Consider the following 20,775-nt stretch of genomic DNA (forward strand, 5'->3'; position numbering starts at 1 on the left):
CCTGGCTATTTTTTGGTTGCAGTTTGGCTGGAACTGGGCTCGAACCTGCCACCCTCAGTATATGGGGCCAGTGTCCTACCCACTGAGCCACAGGCAGTGCCCCAAGGTTTCATGTTTTACACTGGCAAAAAAACAAACTTTGAAGGATAATGCCAAATGCTTTTTTCTTATGTCTTAATTTTTTCTCTCTCCCTGGTGTTTCTCTGTATTAATTTTCACGACCAATGTATCAATATGGTAGTTGATTTTCATTTTACATTATATTCATAATTATCAGATAAGGCAAGAAAGAAAGACTGAAAGGAATTTGCCTGAGGTTACATAGCAAGTCCTTGAAAGGGCAAGAAACAGGTTTCCCAAAAGTGTGATTTACCCCCTGGGCCGGCTTAGCCCTTGGATGTGATGTTTCCTTCACGGTTATATTACTCTTTAGCAAATAAGATTCCTCCATATCCCTTCAGTTCCCATTTTTGTTTATACCAATTACCATGGAAACTTGAAGTTTTTTAATTAATTCTGGATTCAGAAGCTTCCTACTCTAACATCTATCAGCAGGCCCTGCAGATAATGGTTGCTAGTTAATTGCTCTCTTAGAACCAAAGACAAGTCCAAGCATTGTCAGTGCAGGTCTCCTTTCACTTGTAAAGTTTGCCCGTGTCATTGTAGTGAGGGGGAGAACAGCTACCATGTAGCACCTTATATGCCAGGGATAGACTTCTGAGCAGTGCAAGAATGCCTCTCAGAAGGTCTTGCTCTTCTCCATCTTTCAAACCACATCAGAGCTAAGGAACGTTCTCGGATGCGTGGTTCTCAGTGGCCTGTCCATAATGCTAACCCACCTGCAGGGAGATCCTCCTAAAATCTGAGACCTATTGTGGCTGTGCTTCTAAATGACACCAGTGTTTGCTGCTTTATGGGGAGGTGGCTCTGAGAATGGGAGGGAGCTCTGGGGAACTTAAGTAAAGCTTGCCTCACTTTCTGGCCAGTGCTCTCTCAAGAGCTGTGCCAGCTAGCCAACCCCACTGAGAACAAATAACTGTTGGCCAATGTCAGTTGTTCACTAAGTTCTTCCAGAGCCTTACTGAATGAGGAAGGCCTCCCTTTATTCCACCACTGAAGTGGAAAACAAAAACTGGTCAACTTACGTTGATCTTAAACAGTGCTGCACAGAGAAGGGTGCTCCTTGTTAAGACCATCTTAACTATTGCTCTCCCCAAACAATAGTCACCAAAAATATGAAGTGCCTCTGAAATCCCATGAGTCGCTAAACCAAAGTTGGAGCAGTGATGGGGGCACTTTGGTTTGGTTCATTTGGTTCATGGCCCAGCATAGCCTTTCTCCTGTATATTGTGAGCAGCCTGATAAGAATGGTGTATTTAAGAAACTGTCCTCCAAGGAGACAGTGACATTTTCCTTTCCCTCCCCTGGTTTGTTATCTTGCATTTGTGTCTTTGTCCCCACCCTAATGTTCACATTATTGCGGAATCCCCAACAGCACAGGATTGGAGAGGCTGAACACACCATCATCTCTAAACACGGACCCTCAAGAAAAGAGTCCTCATGTACAGATTCCTCAAGCAAAAATCACAACAATTGCAGCACACCAAAAAGAAAGGGTACACTACCAAAATTGATCAGAGAAAAGGTGGCCTGAAGGCTGATCCAGGAATTTACTGACTATATATTTTAAAGACACTTAGTTAATCTTAGTTTAATCCTGGAAGGATTACAAAAAACGCAACAGCCAAGGAGAAACTTCATTTCTTCCTTTACTCTGTCTACAACATGCCTAAATCTGCTTGTCCTTACAAGGTGAACAACCATCCACAGAAGAAGAGTCTGTAGGGTCCTTGGCCCCATCACTTCATGTGAAAGAAAGGCAGCACCTTCTCACCCTTTCCTACTCTGCTAATCTCATCGAAGAGAATGGGAGGCCACAAGAAGCAAACCACAGTTTCCCAAGGGGATGGGAATAAATTTCCACTGGCTAAATTCCACTTGGCACATGGAGAGCTTCCTGATGGCCAGACAGGCACACATAGTCAGAGTTGCAGCACCATTCCCCATGACAGTCTGTGGCAGGAGTGACAGCTCCTCAGGCTTAGTGATGTGCTAGTGCAAACCTGCAAGCAAGGAGTCCCTGTGCCACCAATGACCAGAGAGCTCTGGATTTATGAGCACTAGGCCAGGGTGCGTTCTTGACACAAGTCCCCCCAGCAATGGAACCCTCCGATTTTAGGGCTGCTCCCTAAATTATTCCTCCCAACCAAGGTAAGCCAAAGAAAAAATGTTGCTAGCTCCCAGAAGCAACCCAAACTGTCCTCCAACTGAGTCAGCTAGTACATCAGAGAAAACTTTCATTTTTAAGGGGGTGGGGCGGGGGCAGACTTGCAAGCTCATCTAAACCCACTTCCTCAAAACAGACTCTTCAAATATTTCACCCCACAAGGATGGAGGACTCTGGGAAGCTGGCATCTACTGATGTGGCTAAACAGACTGCACACTTGGAATCTAAATGAGTCTACAAATGTTTTCACTGATTGTCATTCTGTTCTCTCCATATTTTAGCTTTGATCATTTTGTAACCCACAGCCTGTCTTTTGGAAAAAATGATACGAGCAAATTACAAGGCACACTGTGCACCAAAGGGACTCATCAGGCAGTCTGTGATGGCGGTCCAGGGCCACTCAGCTCCAGCCTCAGAGTCACCTGCAATGAAAACCACCTCTGCACATCAGGGATTTAGTGATGCTGATGGGATTTCTTATAAACCAAAACTGATGAATAATCTCTGGTTTCTAGGAAAGAAGTCATTTTTTTCATAGCAAAAAGGGGGGCATGTTTTTAATATCAACCTGTGGCCATCAAAGTTTTCACTCACCTTTTACTGATCTTTTTATTTTGAAAATTAGGGTTCAGTAAGGGTACTCAGGGCCTGTGACACCTCTACCTCAGGAATGTTGGTTCTGGTGGGAGCAGTGGTTTGGGAGGCATTGTGTGAGACACGCTAGTTGGAGCAACGTTTCCGAATGCCAAGGAGGCCTGGGACAGTCACCTCATGCTACCAAAGCCCTGAGCAGCCAAAGCCTCTAAGCAGGGCAGCAGGAGAGACAGCCAAGCCAGCATCCCTAGAGCTCTAGGCTGTGCGCCCCTGGGCTGCGTTCTGAGATGAGGCTGCTCTCCCCTCCCACCCCCACCCGGAAAACAATGCCCTAGTGTGGTCTCACAACCTCTAGGAGTCAGCGGAGGGCTTCCATTGAAAATAATGGAATTCACATTGGCGCACTTTTGATCCTTAAAAGGCAAGTCTGTTTTGATCCTTGAAGATATTCTCTCAAGCCAGGAGGACAGATTGGGTGGGGAGGAAAGAAGTTTAAAAAGGAGGATGATCCATTTCATCAAGCCAAGAGGCTGGGCTAGTTGGAAAGTCGGGATAACCTACACTGCTTCCTGTGGAGATATCAGAGGTGGGTCCCCCAGCCAAGGCTCTCAGCGTCTGGCTCACTCCCTGCCCTGCGTGCGCAATGATGCCCAAATTACTGTCCACCGTGTAATCCAGCCCATTGAGCAAAGGAGCGTGGGATGGCAAGGACGATATGGAGGATGGAGACTGGGGGATCCCATAGGGGCTCCCATCCCTCAAGTCCTGAAAGGATTGTCCTGTCCCGTCCATGGAGAAGCTCCCATTCATTAACTGTCCGCCTGTAACGTCCCCCACGTTGCCATAAATCCTATTGGTGTGGCCAAGTTCTGAGAGAATTTGATCCTCTGTGGACAAAAGAACGGAGATTTATTGTCAGCTGCCAGGACTCCAGTGGTCCCCTGCTCTTCACAACCTAGGAACACACATGACCAGGAAAGAAGCCAAGGCCGGCAGCTGCCTTGCTGCCAAGCACGGGTCAGACACCGAACATGGTAGCCTGACATCCAGAGGCCAAACCAGGTCAAGGGGGAAAGCAAGAAACACCGGCGGAGACTAAATTCCCAGCTCCCAGAAGGTGGACATATGTTTGGTAAGCTTGGTGGTCCCACATGACTTGTGTACTAAGATACCTGGCTACACTGAAGAGTATGAATGCCCAAGGTTTGTGAGTCTTATGTTATCTATGTCACAAATGCAAACTATGCTGACGAGATTTACTCTGAAAGCTTTTGAGCTGAGAAAAGGTTTGGTTTAGTTGGCTGGGATGCAAGCAGGTCTACATGGTAAGGGCAGCTGAGGACCGCTCTTAGACACGGGTACAAAATCCTTTTGGAAAAGAGAGTCGATTTCTCCGGACTTGGTGTGTCTCTCTAATCAATATGCTCTTCACTAGGAACAAAGAATTGACTTAAGGCAAGTGGTCCTTCTTGTTTCTTAAAAAATTTCATTAAGGGGATTTAATAGAATCTTTGCCACTTGGAAGAATTCATCTTTCCCATAGAAGTGAGCAGTTTAGGTCTTAAGAAACAAGAGATTATGTCGTTCCCCTGAGATACCAATGACGTGTCAAGTGTGAGCCACCTGCACCCAACAGAAATGAGCCACAAACAAGACGTAATAATCCTGTATGTTCCAGGCATCACTGTCAGCAGCACAGATGAGATTAGGTGGCCTTCTCAAGAGTGGCCCAGAAGTAAGCATCGGGCCCATGCTCCTCCCCAGGGCCCCACAAACCCTGTGTTCTGAGGGGAGGCTGACCCCAAAGGCTCGGCAGACCTCTGGGCTGAGCTGTAGGCCTCTCAGGGCATCATGCTTCTAGCAGGCCACTTGTTCCAGCCTCTGTCCTACATACTGCTTTTGTTATTTCTCTGAGCCTGTGTATCAGTCCTATCTAAGGCCTCTTCAACATTCCATCTTTTCTGAGGCCTGCCCCAAAATACCGTAAAATGTAAAAAGGGGGTGGAGAGTTCATGTCATTTAAAAGGACCCAGAAGACAAAGGCTCAGCTCCACCATGAAATGGCCGTGATTTAGCCTTTTGCTTATACCTGTCATCCCATATGAGCAGGGCCCTCTGTGGGGCCACAGGCTACCTTTGGGGACAACCATGCCTTCCACATATACAAATGGGCTCAGCTTTTCCCAAGCACATCCACAGTGGGTTGTGTTCACTGATCCCACAACAATTTGGGGGGGGGGGTAGGGGAAGACGTGGTATTCCTTGTGGGAATGCTGGGGCTCAACAGAAGTGGGTACTGAGGCTCAAGAGAAGTGAATCAATTTGGCAGAGCCTCACTGGAGACCAGGTTTCTGATCCCCAGTTCAGCACTCTTCCCTTCCTCCCAACAGAAGACCTTCCACATCCAGGATTTAGTAACTGAGATCAATTATGGTTATTTGCAAACAACCTGAGGATTCACAACATGCAATAATTTGCAGTTTTGTTGATGCAATAATTTGCGATTTTGTTGATGCACAAATTTGAATATAGCGCATGCTGCAAAGCTTGTGTGAGGGGGACAGGATGAGGTGAGTGGTGGGGAAGGAATTTCAGAAATGAAGCCAGTTCCCCATCTCACATGCACTCACAGTACTGATTTCTCAGGAAAAGGGCCTGTCCAGCATGGCCTTGGGAGGAAGGGCTGCACTAGGGGACCATGGGAGCTAGGCCAGTATCTGTATAAAGGGGAGAGAGAGGCAGGAGAAGGGCTGAGGCAGAAAGCTGAGACACACCATCTGCTCACAGCTACGTGGGCTGGTGAGAGGGCCCCCGGTCAGCGGGAAAGAAGGGGAGGCCTTGGGCCACAGAACAGGGCCCGGCTGGGTCCTGGGCACCCAGCTTCCATATCTCAGCATCAGTGCCCTTTTGTTTGCTGTTCCTTGTCCCATCAGAAAAGGCCACTAACATTTCCCCACCCTTTGCCATATGTTGGGGAATAGCCTGTGTGCAGGAGGGAGTCACCAAGGCCTCAAGAAGATCCCTCCTGAGTGTCAAGGATCACTGTTTCCCAGGGGACTTTCCTAGGGCCTCGGCCTCACCCCTCCAGCCCTGCTCACCTCGGAAGCTCAGCTCACTGTCACTAACCCCACAGTCCTCTGCAGAGCTCTCCTTCTCCTGCTTGCTGCCTCCCCGGCTTCTCTTGACGCTCTTATAGAACTGCCCCCAGCGATGCCGCCCCGCATCCTTCTTCAGGCGTTTCTCCTTGGCCCTTCGGTTCTGAAACCAAACCTGCGACACAAGGACAGGGGACACACTCAGAGGGAGTCCACCATGAACCCAAAGAACCCAAGATACCCAAGGTAGGAGGTGAAACAGACTTGGGAAAATGCAGGACCAGAGTGTGAGATGCCCACTGCTCTGCCTGCCTGCACCTCAGAACTCGGGCAAAACGCAAAGGTCACAGTCCCAAGCCCAACTCCCAAGGGACACAGTGACACCACTCATGAGGTGACATCACTCATGCTCCCTGAGCCTCCTGCAGGGAGAGGGCAGAGATACAAGGTCTGGCTCAGGACACCTTCCATCCCTGGCCCGGGCACCACAGCTGCCTCCCCAGGCAGCGGTCTCACCTGCACGACCCTCATGTCCAGGCCTGTCTCTGAGGAGAGCTGCTCCCTCACATGCCGTGCAGGCTTGGGGGAGTTCTTGTAGGCGTTCTTTAACGTCTCCAGTTGCTTCGCAGTGATGGTGGTCCGGGGCCGCTTGGCTCCGGCCTCTGAGTCATCTGCAAAGGAAGCCACTTCTTACTGAGCCTCATCCCTGTCCTTCCCGCATTCTCCACATCAGCTTGCCTGCTACAGGCAGGACAGTGGAAGGCCGGGGGCACACCGGAGTGGACAAGTCCTGGCCCATACTGCAGGCCTTCCAGAGGCACCGAAAGGCAAGGACAGTGTCCTTGTTCTTCTCTCTGTGCTTCCCCCACCCTCCGTCAGCCTTTCCTCAGGCTGAATATACACAATTCGACACACTCCCTGCCATCACAGACACTGCTGAGACACCCTCATAGGCTACTACCAGAGCTGTGAGGATGAACAGCCAGAGTGATGTCCTCTGTCCTCCCCAGATGGCCCTCCCCACCATTGCATTAGGAGCCCCCATGCCCCTTGGTTACAGCCATGCTGCCTTTGCCACAGCCCGGCCTCCCCGGACTCACAGCCAGCTGTGGGCCTACATTCCCTCTAGACATCTAAGCAGAGTTTTAAACTATGGCTCAGAACCTACTAGAAGGTTGTAAGGTCAATTTAGTGGTTTAAATGAAAAGATAAGAGGAATAGAAATAGACAGAATAGAATAGAATAGGAGTAGTACTGTTTTATGAAAGTTACTTAGTTTTTATTGCATGACTATGTACTCAGTTGTAATGTGAAATGAGTTTCTTACTATAGATTGTAGTCAAAAGTTTTTTAAAAACACTGGTCTAGGTTTGGTGTCTGTGGCTCAAGTAGCTAAGGCGCCAGCCACATACACCTAAGGTGGCGGGTTCAAATCCAGCCCCGGCCCGCCAAACAACAATGACGGCTGCAACCAAAAAATAGCCAGGCGTTGTGGCAGGCACCTGTGGTCCCAGCTACATGGGAGGCTGAAGCAGGAGACTCACTTGAGCCCAGGAGTTGGAGGTTGCTATGAGCTGTGATGCCACAGCACTCTACCCAGGGGGATAGCTTGAGGCTCTGTCTCAAAAAAAAAACAAAAAACAAAACACTGACCTAAGGAACTTCAAGGCAACATACTGACTGATCAACCCAAAGTCCTCAATGAGTTTGCAGGGAAGAAGCCTCAGGTTCCTATTAGTGAAAGGCTGGTTTGTTCCATTCAGAATCAGGCACAGGGCCAGGCGCAGTGGCTCACACCTGTAACCTCAGCACTTGGGAAGCCAACACGGGTGGTTTGCCTGAGCTTACAGGTTCGAGACCAGCCTGAGCCAGAGCAAGACCTCATCTCTAAAAACAGCCAGGCATTGTGGTGGGCACCTCTAGTCCCAGCTACTTAGGAGACTGAGGCAAAAGAATTGCTTGAGCCCAGTAGTTTGAAGTTGCTGTGAGCTGTGACGCTACAGCACTGTACCAAGATGACAAAGTGAGACTCTGTCTCAAAAAAAAACAGAATTAGGCACAGAAACCACCACATGGGTGTGTTCAGTTGCACACAGTCAAGCACAAAAGGTCTGTTTCCCCACCCTGAACTTAGATTTACTTTCCTCCTCTGCACAGTGCCCTGGAGGGAACAAAGACTAGGCCAGCAACTGGGCCTCTGGGCCCCTCAGCCTCGCGTGCATCCTCTAAAGTGTCTGCTCCATTCCTACCTGCCTTCCTTTCCTTTCATTAGAGAACTCACTTTCTCAGGGACAAAAATAGCAGACACACTTATTAACACATGCTGTGTGCTGGTGGTGACTAAGAACTTTACTCGCATTCAATTTTCAAAATTCTACCAGGTTCTCCTTGAAGTCAGAAGGCCCAAGTTCAACATTCTTGTAGTGGCTGTTGAGTGTTTAACTTGGGCGAGTAACCTCTCCCCCCAGCAGCCTGGGGGCAACATCACCTTGCCTGCTGGTGGGTGTGCTAGAGGAACTAAATAGTTGTCCACTGTGCGTATACACACAGTGCAAGGTCAAAAAGCCGGTGTCCTCTCCTCTCCCTGCGCTGTTTTCTTCTCCAACAGAGCCACTGTCATCCCAGAACCCTGAAACCCAACTCCCTCCTTCAGAGTCCCAGGCCCAGGACCCCCGTGGCAGAGACTACACTATTTAGGGAGTAATTCCAAAAGACTGAGGAAACCCTCCAAAATTCTTTAAAGTCTATTACAAGGAGCCAATCTTTTCTGCCTGTATTCCTAGAGCTCACGGCAAAACTGATGCAAAATTGAATTATGCAACAGGAAATAGCATACTTATAAAATCCGTATACAGTCTTTACATTAAAAGACTTTTTATTTATACAAAGTTAGGAATAATGAAACCAACAAAAATGTTTTAATTCTTCAAGAATCACTTAATTTCAAAAAAGCCTGGCCCAGTAAATTAGAAATTGTTTTTACCATCACCACTGCGATGAGCCCTTCTTGTCCCCGTTGGTGCCCCGTGGGCTCTGCACGGCTGCTTACATGCATGGGACTTTCTTCTTGCAATTATGAGGACTAATATGCTGTTATTTTAACATTCACTGTTATTATAATTTAAAATCTTTTTTATATCCTATAACAATGTCATCCAAGTATTCATTAAGTAGCGGTGGTAGCGCTCGTGCTGAAAAATGTCCCCAAAAATCAATAACTTTGGTACGGAAGTTAAATGTGATAAAATGCTGTGAGGAAGGCTAAGCAAGACCATGATACCTGGGCTGTTAATTTAGAAGAAAGCATTCCGCAAGGTAATAGAGATAATGCTGAGAAAATAAAAAGTAGCATTAAGGCAAAGATACACTTCACTGGTTACGGATTTATGTGCTCCCAGAATACACCACACACACACATACACACACACATATACCTTTTACATTAATTCCTAGAGTAAGATTAGTCTTAAAATGTTAATTTTGAATTATGCAGGGTCTCCTCGAACTTCTGCCTGGCATAAAATGCAATCTCATCATGTTGAAAATGCAAATATCCAGGGAGGTGGAACAAATGAACAAAGTTGTTCCCACTAAGGTCCAAACAGCTACTATGGGATCCTTTGTTTGCCTCAAGGGTGTGAACAATAAACCTGAAGGAAGGTTTAAGGAGGGGTTAAAGCAACGTGAAAAGACCGGGGTCCCAGCAGAGAAGCTGCCCTGCTGCTCTGAGGATCACCTGGATTACACAGCGGGGCGGGGCGCAGTCCCTGTCTTGCTGACAGCTGGAGGTGGGGGACACCTGGGGAACACGCCAGAATTACTGTGTAGTCTCAGCACGCAAAACCTCCTTGTTTGCATTTCCCTTCCTCACTGGTCTCACTCTGATTTGCCATCCCTGTCACAGGCCTCATCCGATTTAAACCTCAGGAAACAGCCCTACGAGGCAGGTGCTATATTATCTCCCCCGTATAGCTAAGAAGCCAAAGCTTGGCCACTTACACAACTTGCCAGGAGCCCCCAAATTCACGGGGATGCCCACCCAGCTGAGGGCAAATCCAGTTTCTTTCCATTGTCCTACAGAGGCCTGCTAGGGTGCAAATATTCCTCCATAAAATTGGGAGCCCCACAATGACATTCCTGCCTCCCCTGCCGGACTATGACCAGTTTGTCTTTCTCTTCTTTGGAACCATCCACCTGCCAGCAGAGGCCAGGCCAAAAGTGCCCAGAGCCTCAGAACCAGCCATGGCCCAGGGAGGTGAAGGGAACCGGGGTTCCGAAGGTGTCTTAGTATCTAAGTCTGTCTGCCTTGATGGTTTATACCCGACAAGATGCCCTAATCTTCTGTGACTTCACAACTGACTCCAAAGCAGTAGCAAGGGATAAGTTTCAAGGAACCAGAATGGATGAGTACATGAGGACAAAGAGCCTTGGGATAGGTTTGCAGAGGTCCCAGGTCTCTGGAGAAAAGAGGTCAAAGGCCTCTGTCCACCCTGAAAGGCTGGAGCTAGCTGTAGGAGGTAGGAGAGGAGGAAGAGAGAGAGGAAGCCCTGTGCACTCGCCCCTGCCTTTTCATGCATCGGGCCAAAGCCCAGCTGGACTCCAGCTGGCCACCACAGGCCTCCCCACCACCTCATCCCTATAGTAAAATACATTCATTAAGTGAAAGTAACGCTTACTGTACTGATTGGATCTATGTAATATATGTGTAGGCCCAAAAAAGATCTGGAAGGACATACATAAAATTGTTGCTTAATTCTTTTTTTCTCATCAAGCCCAGAGCTGTCAACAAGAGCGCTCTGTACAGTAATCCTGAGCTGAGAAAAATTAGTCAAAGGCATAGGAGCTTGATGTTCTGGGAGATCATGTGTCTTAGAAACCGAATCAGAGCCAGGGTAAGACAGCCCCACCCTGCAGCAGGCACAGCTGCCAATGAGGAGGCAAAGGTGGGGCTGCAAGGAGTGGGGCCTGGCCTCCCAGAGTGGAGCCTGGGGAGACCAGCCCTGTCTAGGCATAGGGAGACCCTGGACTGCCCCAGATTGCCCAAGAACATGGCATGGAGGGTGAGAGCAGCAGCTACCCATGCTGCCCAGACCAGGGTAGACTATCCAGGCATGGCTGCTAAAGGCTGGGGCCTGATTTCAGCCTCTGCTGTGCAGTGAGCCCCTGCCACAGCCAGGGACAGTGGTCCATGGTGGTAGGGATGAAGGGTGGTGGAAGGCTGGGGTGGGGACAGTTATATTGTTGAGTTGAAGTACCCCAAAAGTTGGCTGAGTACTCTTCCTCTTCCTTGGCAGAGTGACTGAGCTCTTGCTTCAGAAACACCAGGGGCCCCTGCCCTGGAGAAGCCCATAATCTGAGAGAGGAAATACAGCACCACGAGCTCACACAAGAGCTGACCCACAGGAGGGTGACAGCAGCCACACTGAGCACTCACTGACTGATGAGGCAAAGGGTGCTGAGGCAAATGTGCCACCCCTGGTAAACCAGGCTCTCCACCGCCCCTTGGCACCCCAGGCCCAATCCAGGCAAAGAGCCCCCAAGATGATGGCAGCAAGGTCCCAGGCTGCTCCAGAGCCCACCCCGCAGTGCAGCTACAGGCACGCTCTCAGTAAGCACAGCTACGTCAGTGCTTCAGCAAAGCAGCGGTGCTCACAGATGCAGGGTGTTCAGATTCGCTTTCAGGGTAGTGACACGGGACCACTTCTCAGAGCAGACAGTGTGTGAGCAGGGGTCTGAGGGACGGGCAGGGAGGATGCAGGGACAAGGGCACCCAGGCGGAGGACATGGCCTGAGCAGAGCCTGGCAGAGGACTGCATGTTACCGTTCTGCTTGGCCGTCTCGTAGTCTTCCTTGCACACCAGCCGCCCGTCCTCCATGAGGTAGAACTCGTCCCCCGTGGCCAGCTGCCGGTTGCAGATGACACAGGCAAAGCAGTGCAGGTGGTAGACGAAGTCCTGGGCCTTGCGAACCACCTGGGTGGGGGGGATGCCTTGCTGGCAGGCCGTGCATTTTGTGCCGAAGCGCCTGTCAAGGCAGCAGAGAGGGGTTAGGGTACAGGGGCCAGGGAGGTCTGACCCCCTCCCCAAATTTCCTGGAGCAGCTCCTCTCCCACCTCAGGACTCCGCTGACCATGGGCATCACCCCTGGCTGGCCAGAGCTTACCCTCTGGTCCTTTCTGCCTCCATCTAGCTTCACTGCTTTGTGCCTGAGACTCTAAGCCCGAATGAAGGGGCCGATCAGAACTAGCGTCTCCAGTTCCTTTTCCAAAGTTGACATCCCCAGCTCAAATCACCCAGTCAACACCCATCAACTCAGGGCAGTGGAGGAGCTCTAAGACCCCCGAGGGTGGGCTGTCTCACCCTCCACCTCCTGGCTTCCTCATCTTTACGGTGACTCCTAAAGGACTGTCCTCACAGGGGCACATGTGCCCACAGGCTGGTGTGTGCAAAGCATCCAGCAACACCTACCTCTTCACTTGCTCCCACGAGAGGAGGTCCCCTGTGGCCAGGGACAGCAGAATGGGGTTCTCCTGACAGCTTCTCTCTCATGTCCTCCCCTTTATCTCCCCTGCCTGCCATTCAGCACACAGTGGCAACCTCCACCCCCTTCCCAGGCACAGCCCTAGGGAGCTGCAACATTCCAGGGCAGGGAGTCTGCATATCTTAGATCAAAAAATGCTGCCTCAGACCTTTCCCTGGTCTACACCTTTCTGGACCGGCACCAAGGCAAGAGAAAGCCATCGGCTGCCACCCTGTGCCAAGGCTGGTAAGGAAGGAGAAATAGACACATTGAAAGTATAGTCCAGGGGGGCCATTTTAGCCCTTTTCCCCGTTCTGGTCACAGAGGTAAACAGAGGCACAGCTGTAGCCGTGGAAGCAGAGAAAGTGGGGCCCGAAGTAGATGTGGGTGGTGAGGGAGGGTGCTGTGCCGCAGGTGAGCCGTCCCCACTTCCAGAGGGAGCGGGAGGCATTGGGGAAGCAGGGGCAGAGTTTAAAACAGCAATCAACCTAATTATTCATGACATTTCACACAGCAGAACTTTATCTTCTTCAGGATGAAAGACTTCGCCTAATGGATCTGGGGAAGGTTTGATTTTAATGGTCCTTTTAACTAATGCTTATAGGCAGCCTGATTTCCCCTGAAAGGACAGTACATATTTCATCCACATTAATACCAAATAAATTAATTATGGTCATGGCTATCATGATGAATCCCAGATTAATGCAGAATGATGGGTCTCTTATGCAGTAATGATACCTGCTGAGGGGGCTGCGGGGGCCCAGGAAAGACATGGCCAGCTATGCTGTCAGAAGCCCCCCACCAGGGACATGGTGTCCTAGAGAGAAGGGAGCTCCAAGTCTACAGGGTAACCCCAAAAGAGCCAGGAGCATGGTCCAGGGACTACTCTTCTGAGACCCGTATAAGGACGTTGAGGTATAAGGGGCTGAGACATGGTGGCTTGGGAGGACCTCGAACTTCTGAATTCCTAGAATGCCTTTCTAGGAATGTTTTAGGGGAACGGGGTGCCCAAAGGGGAGCAGACCTCCTTAGAGCAGTTCTCAGGCCGAGGGTCAGCCCCCAAATTGTTCAAAACTGTGCCTCAGGATGGGACCTTAGCTTTCCTCACATTTTCAAAGGGATCCAGGACCCAGAAAAGCAAAGTTAATATTTGTTCAGTAAATAAATCAGTGTATAGGGCGGCGCCTGTGGCTCAGTGAATAGGGCGCCAGGCCCATATACTGAGGATGATGGGTTCAAACTCAGCCCCAACCAAACTGCAACAAAAAATAGCCAAGCATTGTGGCGGGTGCCTGTAGTCCCAGCTACTCAGGAAGCTGAGGCAAGAGAATCGCCTAAGCCCAAGAGCTGGAGGTTACTGTGAGCTGTGATACCACGGCACATGACCAAGGGCGACAAAGTGAGACTCTGTCTCAAAAAAAAAAAAAAAATCAGTGTATAAAGAACCAGGCTTTCAGAGGATATGCACAGACACGGCTAAATCTGAGAGTGGAGAACAAAGTATGCAGTCGTGCAGTCAGCTCTGGGCGACTCTACCTCCCAGAACACAGGCTTCTGACCAGGCTTCCCACCACAATGCCCGTGTTAAAGAGGAAGGTGGCAGGCACCCAGTGTGTGTGGAGGGGGCTGCACATGTGTTTGCAGAAGGTGGCCTGTACTTTTAACATCCAATCCTGGCCAAGCCAGAGTGAGTGTCAACACAAAACAAGGCCTTCATCTGTGCTCACTGCAAACCCTTCCGATAACCCAGATCTACAGAGTATGTCCTAATCCTTTACTGAATATGCTGGGGCAGGAGGGCTCCTGAGAAAAACTAAGCATTTCCCAAAAAGCAAATCCTACATTGGTGGTCAAAACAGCCGGGCAGAGATGGGAGGCCAGGAGGGCTGAGGGGGACCAGAGCGGCCTGTCCCCCAGGGAGGGCCACTCTCTCACTGCTAAAAAGCAGACGGGGGCTTTCAGTAACCAGAAGCCCAGTTGACACCAGCGCACCAGAGACATGAAAGATAACGGGGGGCATAAATTTAATCTCCATACCGACAGTGATTCATGCAGGAGAGTGGCAAGTGCACAAGGAAAATGAAAAATAAATGGACTTTCCCCCCAGCGTTTTTAGCAATTGAAGCGATTTTCCTGACTGTGGGACTTACATGGATGGGAAGCGGAAGCTGCTCCTCGTGGCCTTTCCCCCCGGAGCACAGCCATCGGGACCCTGGCCAGGGGAGCCTCAGGCACCCCCTTGGCCCACAGGGCTCCCCCCACCTGGCCCAGCCCCATGGGGCACTCTCAACTCCATTTCCAGCCAGAATCAGTAGATCTGAAATGAGGTGACATCCAAGGATTCTGTAGGGGACATAGTCCCCTCGTCCAGTTCTCAGACTGTTAGAGTCACAGATGACAAAGCCAAGGCCTGGTAGGCTGTGTGACTTGTCCTATGATAGGCAATGGCCATGACTAAAATTCCCAAGTCCCAAACAAGGTAAAACTGTGAACTTTGCTGCTACACTGAGAACCAGCTATCTAACCCAGTGGTTCTCAACCATCCTAATGCCGTGACCCTTTAATACAGTCCCGCATGCTGTGGTGACCCCTCAACCATAAAATCATTTTCGTTGCTACTTCATAACTGTAATTTTGCCACTGTTATGAATCATAATGTAAATGTCTGATATGCAGGATGTTATTTCCATTGTTACAAAGGGGTCTTGACCCACAGGTTGAGAACCACTGGTAACCAACCTGACCAAATTTGAAGGATGCTGGGGTGAAGGAGAAAGGGAAGGGCCTGGACACCAGCACCCCTTAGTATCCATCGTCCAGCACCTACCATGTGCAGGCCCTGCCCACCATGTGCCCTGAGCTCACTCTCCAAAAAGAAAATCCTGCTGGTGTGGGCCCTGCCTGGCCAGGCCCCCAAGGAAAATTAGTCTCCCCAGGGAAAGCAGCTGGAATTGATCCCCAGGCACAAAGAAAACGCAATGAAGCCCGTGCCAGTGGCTCATGTTAGTTTCTTCCTCTGACCAACATCACTGGAACTTCTCTCTCATCCCTGCCCAGCACACAGTAGGCAAGCCATGAGGGCCAGTGAGTGAATGAACTGCTCGGAAATCACGTATCTGAGTAGCCAGGGAAGGATGGCCTCTTGACATGATGGCACTCTTATCAAAGTCTTTTAAGAACGGCATTGAGTTCCTGCGGTTCACCAAAATATGAAACTTTCTCATCTGCTGTCATCATCACATCCATTCCATGAAGTCTCTGGAGAGCCCAGCCTGAAAGGTGAGTATTAGGATGCCTTTTAATAGACCCAGAGCTGAGGCCCAGAGAGGCAAGGGGCCAGCCAGGTTCCCACAGACAGTGACAGGACCAACACAGCAAGCATGAAGCCAACATCACAGCAGCAAGCTCTGCCTTGGTGCCCCCGCCTGGCCTGGAACTTGAGTAGAGACCCCTGTCCTCTCACGCATGCCCAGCTGCTCTGAGCCCCTGAGCATGAGACTCAGCCCTGCTCTGAGAGCCCTCGCCCCAGCTGTATTCACCACGGCGCAATGCACCTGGGTTGGCTTGCCACCTTTCACGCTCCTACCGCTGGGAGGTGTGGGACTAGGGAAGTGCTAGGACATCACAGCCCACATTTGGGGGGCCACCTGGCCTCATCCTCTGCTCCAGTGCCCGGCTGAGCTCGCATCTCCATCTATCTGTCCACCCCTGCTGCTCTTGACACGCCTGGCTGGGCGCAGGGACGGGGACTTGAGGGAACTTGGACCTTGCAGCAAGAGGGCAACAGGCAGGCCCTGAAGGCACCAAGCCTTCCAGACCCAGAGACACTAAATCCTGGGCCACGGCTGTCTGGCGCACTCCTGATACTAAGCTCTATCCTGGGAGCAGACCCACGTAGCACACCACATTTCAGTCGCTATGACACAACTAACAAAGGCAGCTCTGCTCCCCACACATGCTGCATGCCCTGCACAGAGCGGTCCCTCAATCTTCAGCCCACCGCCCCATCACCTGCAGCACCACCCTACTCGGACCTCCGTGACTGTAGCTCCCAGCTCCCAGCTCCCTTGCCACAACTCTTGTTAGGTTTGGTACCCACCCCCGTCTTTCTTGCTCCTCCTTCATCCTTTGACCTCTCCTCCTGAGGTCATAGCCCCCACCCTTCTTCAGCTGCTCGCTCCCCTGGTCTGTCCTAGACCTTGTGTTACCAGCAACTGCAACAGCTGCAGGGACATTTCCAATCACCCCCTGTTGGCCACCACCCTCTCCTTCCAGGGAGCTCCCTCTGTGTCCTGATTCCAACAACTCAGTGACTATCCCTTCCCTGTGCTTGTCAACATCCCCCATGCACTGCCTCACTCAGTAGAGACTCCTGGTCCCTCTCACTAACCCCTTCCCTCACACGCCCTCTGTCCCACCCTCTCCACTCAGCACAGGGCACCCGAACAGACCTGAGGAGAGCACAGCGCCCTGCCCTGCTGAATGGCCATCCCAGCATGGCTTGTCAGCCTTCCAAGGGCTCAGGCCAGAACCTTGGGAAACCCCCACCTGACTGTCAGCAAATCCTGCAGACTCCACCCCAAATGGCATCAGGTGTGGGGCCTTTCTCGCATCCACCTGGTGCCTCCTTAGTTTGGGCTCCCACCCTTGCCCCGCAGCAGCCTCTTCGACAGCCAGACCAGGGGCCCCAGCTCTACCCTGCCACTCCAAGGAAACTGAAGTCCAGAGGGTGTAAGGAGCATGCCTGAGGCCTCACAGCCACGAGTGGCGGAACTGGGTTTGAAGCCAGCGCCCTTCCCCAGGGATGCTTCCCTTACTCTTGGCCACTGGAAGGCAGGCAGACCAGCTCAGGCCCATGTTGCCTCTTGTATGTGGGAGCTGCCACTGCACTGCACGGTGCAGCCCTACAAGGAAACAAAATACTGCATAACTTGATTTTATGCTTTAATTGCTTGGTGGTGATTTACTACAGGCCGTATATTTTTTTCCCAGCTGACACTTCCCTACATGTATTTCTTTTATCTATCACCACACTTGACAGGAAAGTTGCTGATATTTACTGTTACTGTATGTACCAATATTTCCAACATATATCACCACCCTCTCCAAGGCCACAGCCATGTCATGGGCACAGAAAGTCCTGCCCCAGAGTGGCCAGCCTGCTCCAGACATGACACCCCCCCATACCACGCACACACCATCGGGGACATACTTCCCTACCCACCAGAACAGCACCCCCAACTGCTCTTTATTGGTATATTTATGTTTATATTTATAATTCTTTTTTTTTTTTGAGACAGAGTCTCACTATGTCGCCCTCGGTAGAGTGTCGTGGCATCACAGCTCACAGCAACCTCAAACTCTTGGGGCCTCAGCCTCCCAACTAGCCAGCTATTTTTTTGTCACAGTTGTTTAGCTGGCCCAGGCCCAGTTTGAACCCACCATCTTTAGTATATGTGGCTGGTGCCATAACCATGTGCTACCGACACCAAGCCTAATGTTTATATTTTTAAAGAGTATCCAATCTTATTATTTTGAGTTGAATGCTACTGGGACAGCTTTAGAACCAGTGACCTACTCTAACCCTCTCCCTTAACAAAGGAGAGAACAGGGGCCCAGGGAGGGGTAGTGACTTGCCCAAGATCACCCAGCTCAGTTAGTGGCAGAAAAGGGACTAGAGCTGAACTCTCCCTTTCCTGTGGCCATAGGTCCTCTCCTTCCCTGCTGGGGGCATATATGCTTCCCAAGAGCCACTGGGACATGTAGTACTTGAACCCCTTCCGTAAGAGTCCAGACCAGCCCCCTGTATGTAGTATTTGTATAGACACAAATCAAACCATTTCATTTAAACCATGCAACAGCCCTTGAAGGTAGGTATTGTTATTCTCCCTTTGCAGTAATGACAGGTGTGGAGCAGTCAGCTGACTGGCCCAAGGTCACTCTCCGCCATCCCAGCTCACTTCCCCATGAACTTAATCTGCCTTCTTCACTACAGGTTAATCAGCCGATGCCAAGGAGTTAACTCAGCTGTTACCAAACTCCCTGTGTAGAAGACGCACCTGGGATGCTGGCTTAAAAGCAGAAATGCCATCCCTGACTCCTGATTCCGGGTCCTGAACTCACACTTTTAACAAGCCCCATGGGTGGCCCCAGTGTAGCTGCAACAAGGACCACTCTGTGAAATACTGTGACTTACACTCCCTCCTGGGGGCATAAGCAGGTTACTCATTGATGGCCAGAGTCCCAAAGTCCCTCAAAATCTAGGGCCTCATTCTCCAAAGGGAGAGGGTAACAGATACCAGCAGGTAGCGGCAGGGACATGGGAGGGCAGAGACCCATCCAGCCCCTCAGGCCAACCTCCAGTCCCTCACCTGTACACTGGCCACCCGAGCCCTATCCGTGGCTTCTCCTCAAAGTGGGTTTCCAGTGACAAAGATCACTGGGGAGTACAGTGATAAACTAGACACTGGCTCTAGCAGGTCACTAGTGTGACCTTGACCAGAAAGTCCACAGGAGATGAGGTTGAGCCAGATTATGAGCCTTTGAAGTTGCTAGAATCAGTGGCAGCACCTGAGAAGAGGCGGGCCTGGCAGGAAGAGATTTACTGGCTGAGGATGGACAGAGGGGAAGGACAGCAACTAGAAAAGTGGGCAGTGGTGCAGAGCCACAAAGACACGGGCCTGATGGGACAGAGGCAGCAGGGCTGGCCAGACAGGGCCTTTGGATGTGGGATCCCCTTTTCACCTGAGGGGATGAGGAGAGAGGAGGCTGAGCCTTGGTGACCACAGCCACAGGGCTGGCTGCACTGGCTGCTGTGTATGCTGTAGCCCCACATCCCCCACTCCCATGTCACCCACATCCCACTTTGCTTGGAGACCCTGTTTCCACAGCCCAGATGCCATCTGATTCCTGGACTGATTTGCAGCTATTTGGTTCCAAACCGATTCCCCCAAGCTATAAAAGTCCCTGAGATGCTTTTTCCACGGATGCCAGGAGCCCTTGTCCCAGGCCTGACTCTGGGAGGGTGGCCAGAGCGGGCGCAGCTGAACCAGAGTGCTTGGGGCGGGCAGACAGATCATCAGAGGACTCATCACCTCCTGATATACGGCCTCAGGTCCCCAGGGGGAACTGCTGGGCTAAGTAATTGCTTCTGCCCTGATTACAGGCCGTCACAAATGACTGTGGGCCTGGTCCCACCAGTGTGTTTGAATCTTACAAATGTCCACATGCACAGCCACTATCTGGACCATCTGATCGTTACCCTAAAAGGTTTAATTTGCTTAGTGAGGGAATTAGACTATAAACTACTCAGAAATTATGGAAAGTCACACGTCAGAGACCTCTCCCTGCGGCGTCCTTAGGCACATTTTGCTAGAGCATTGTGTGTATGTGTGTGTATGTGGCCTAGCAGGTGTGTAGTTATCAGAAATAAACAGCTCAGTAGGAGTCTGGCTCCAGACCGGATCCACAACCAAGCCCAGTATCAAAACGGCCTCTCCCTGGGGCAACAGGGCCCACACAGCACAACAAAGCTCAAGGCAGCCCTGCAGCCACACAGGCCCTGGCTGGCCCCTCCACCCTCTGGACCCAGGGCTGTGGATACACTTCAAAACTCTGGACCACACACACCAACACATCTGTGAGGAAAATGCACAGCAGCTCCCGCCCCACCCCTCACACTGCAGAGTGGACTTTCGCTTTACTGACCCGCCATGCCACCGGGCACGGCCTCAACCCCACCCCAGGACCCTGTTCTGGTCCCAGGCCTTTTGTAACCACATGCTCCAGACTCTGACCCCAGGACCCCCTCATCCCTTGCTTCCTCCTCCCCACCTAGACATGGGAGGGAGACTACACGCCCTCTTCTTCCTCAATCCTCAGAGCAACTCAGAGGAGTACTTTTACTCCCTTTTAGTGACGGGAAAGTGAGGCTCAGTGAAGTCTAACACCCCATATTCACGCTGATCCTGGACCCAAACCTGACACCTGCTTCCTCTGTAAAGTCCACCCATAGACAGGTCCAGCCTGCCTTTCCCTGTGTTGGCTACTGTTCTGTGGGCCCCTCCTCACTGCCCAGATGAGGCACAGAGGCTCTGGGCACCAGAGTGATTGGGCTGAGGTCAACAGTGAAGACCTGTTCACGGCCGCTGGGCCAAACGAAGCACAGCCAGGGCTGAAACACGCTGTTCTGGACTGCAGGGATAAATCAGAGCAGCTCTCGGGTTCCCAAGGACGCTGCCTACCTGCCCTTGGCTGACAGCCTGCCCAGGACTGAGATTG

At 51.1% G+C, this 20,775-nt stretch overlaps 1 protein-coding gene across 1 annotated transcript in view; it reads right to left on the reverse strand.

The window, feature by feature from the left end:
- Positions 1 to 2,925: 2,925 nt before the first annotated feature.
- LHX4 (LIM homeobox 4) overlaps positions 2,926 to 20,775 on the reverse strand; it is a 42,054-nt gene continuing 24,204 nt past the window's right edge. Inside the window, exons 3-6 of the mRNA XM_003785669.3 lie at positions 11,798 to 12,000; positions 6,493 to 6,647; positions 5,980 to 6,151; positions 2,926 to 3,768 (exon numbers count right to left, since the gene is read on the reverse strand). Coding sequence (XP_003785717.1) covers positions 3,374 to 3,768; positions 5,980 to 6,151; positions 6,493 to 6,647; positions 11,798 to 12,000 — 925 coding nt within the window. The 3' untranslated portion in view covers positions 2,926 to 3,373. The remainder of the gene's footprint in view (positions 3,769 to 5,979; positions 6,152 to 6,492; positions 6,648 to 11,797; positions 12,001 to 20,775) is intronic.

Source organism: Otolemur garnettii, unplaced genomic scaffold (assembly GCF_000181295.1).
Source record: "Otolemur garnettii isolate 467f Iridium unplaced genomic scaffold, OtoGar3 scaffold00016, whole genome shotgun sequence".
NCBI classification, from domain to species: domain Eukaryota; kingdom Metazoa; phylum Chordata; class Mammalia; order Primates; family Galagidae; genus Otolemur; species Otolemur garnettii.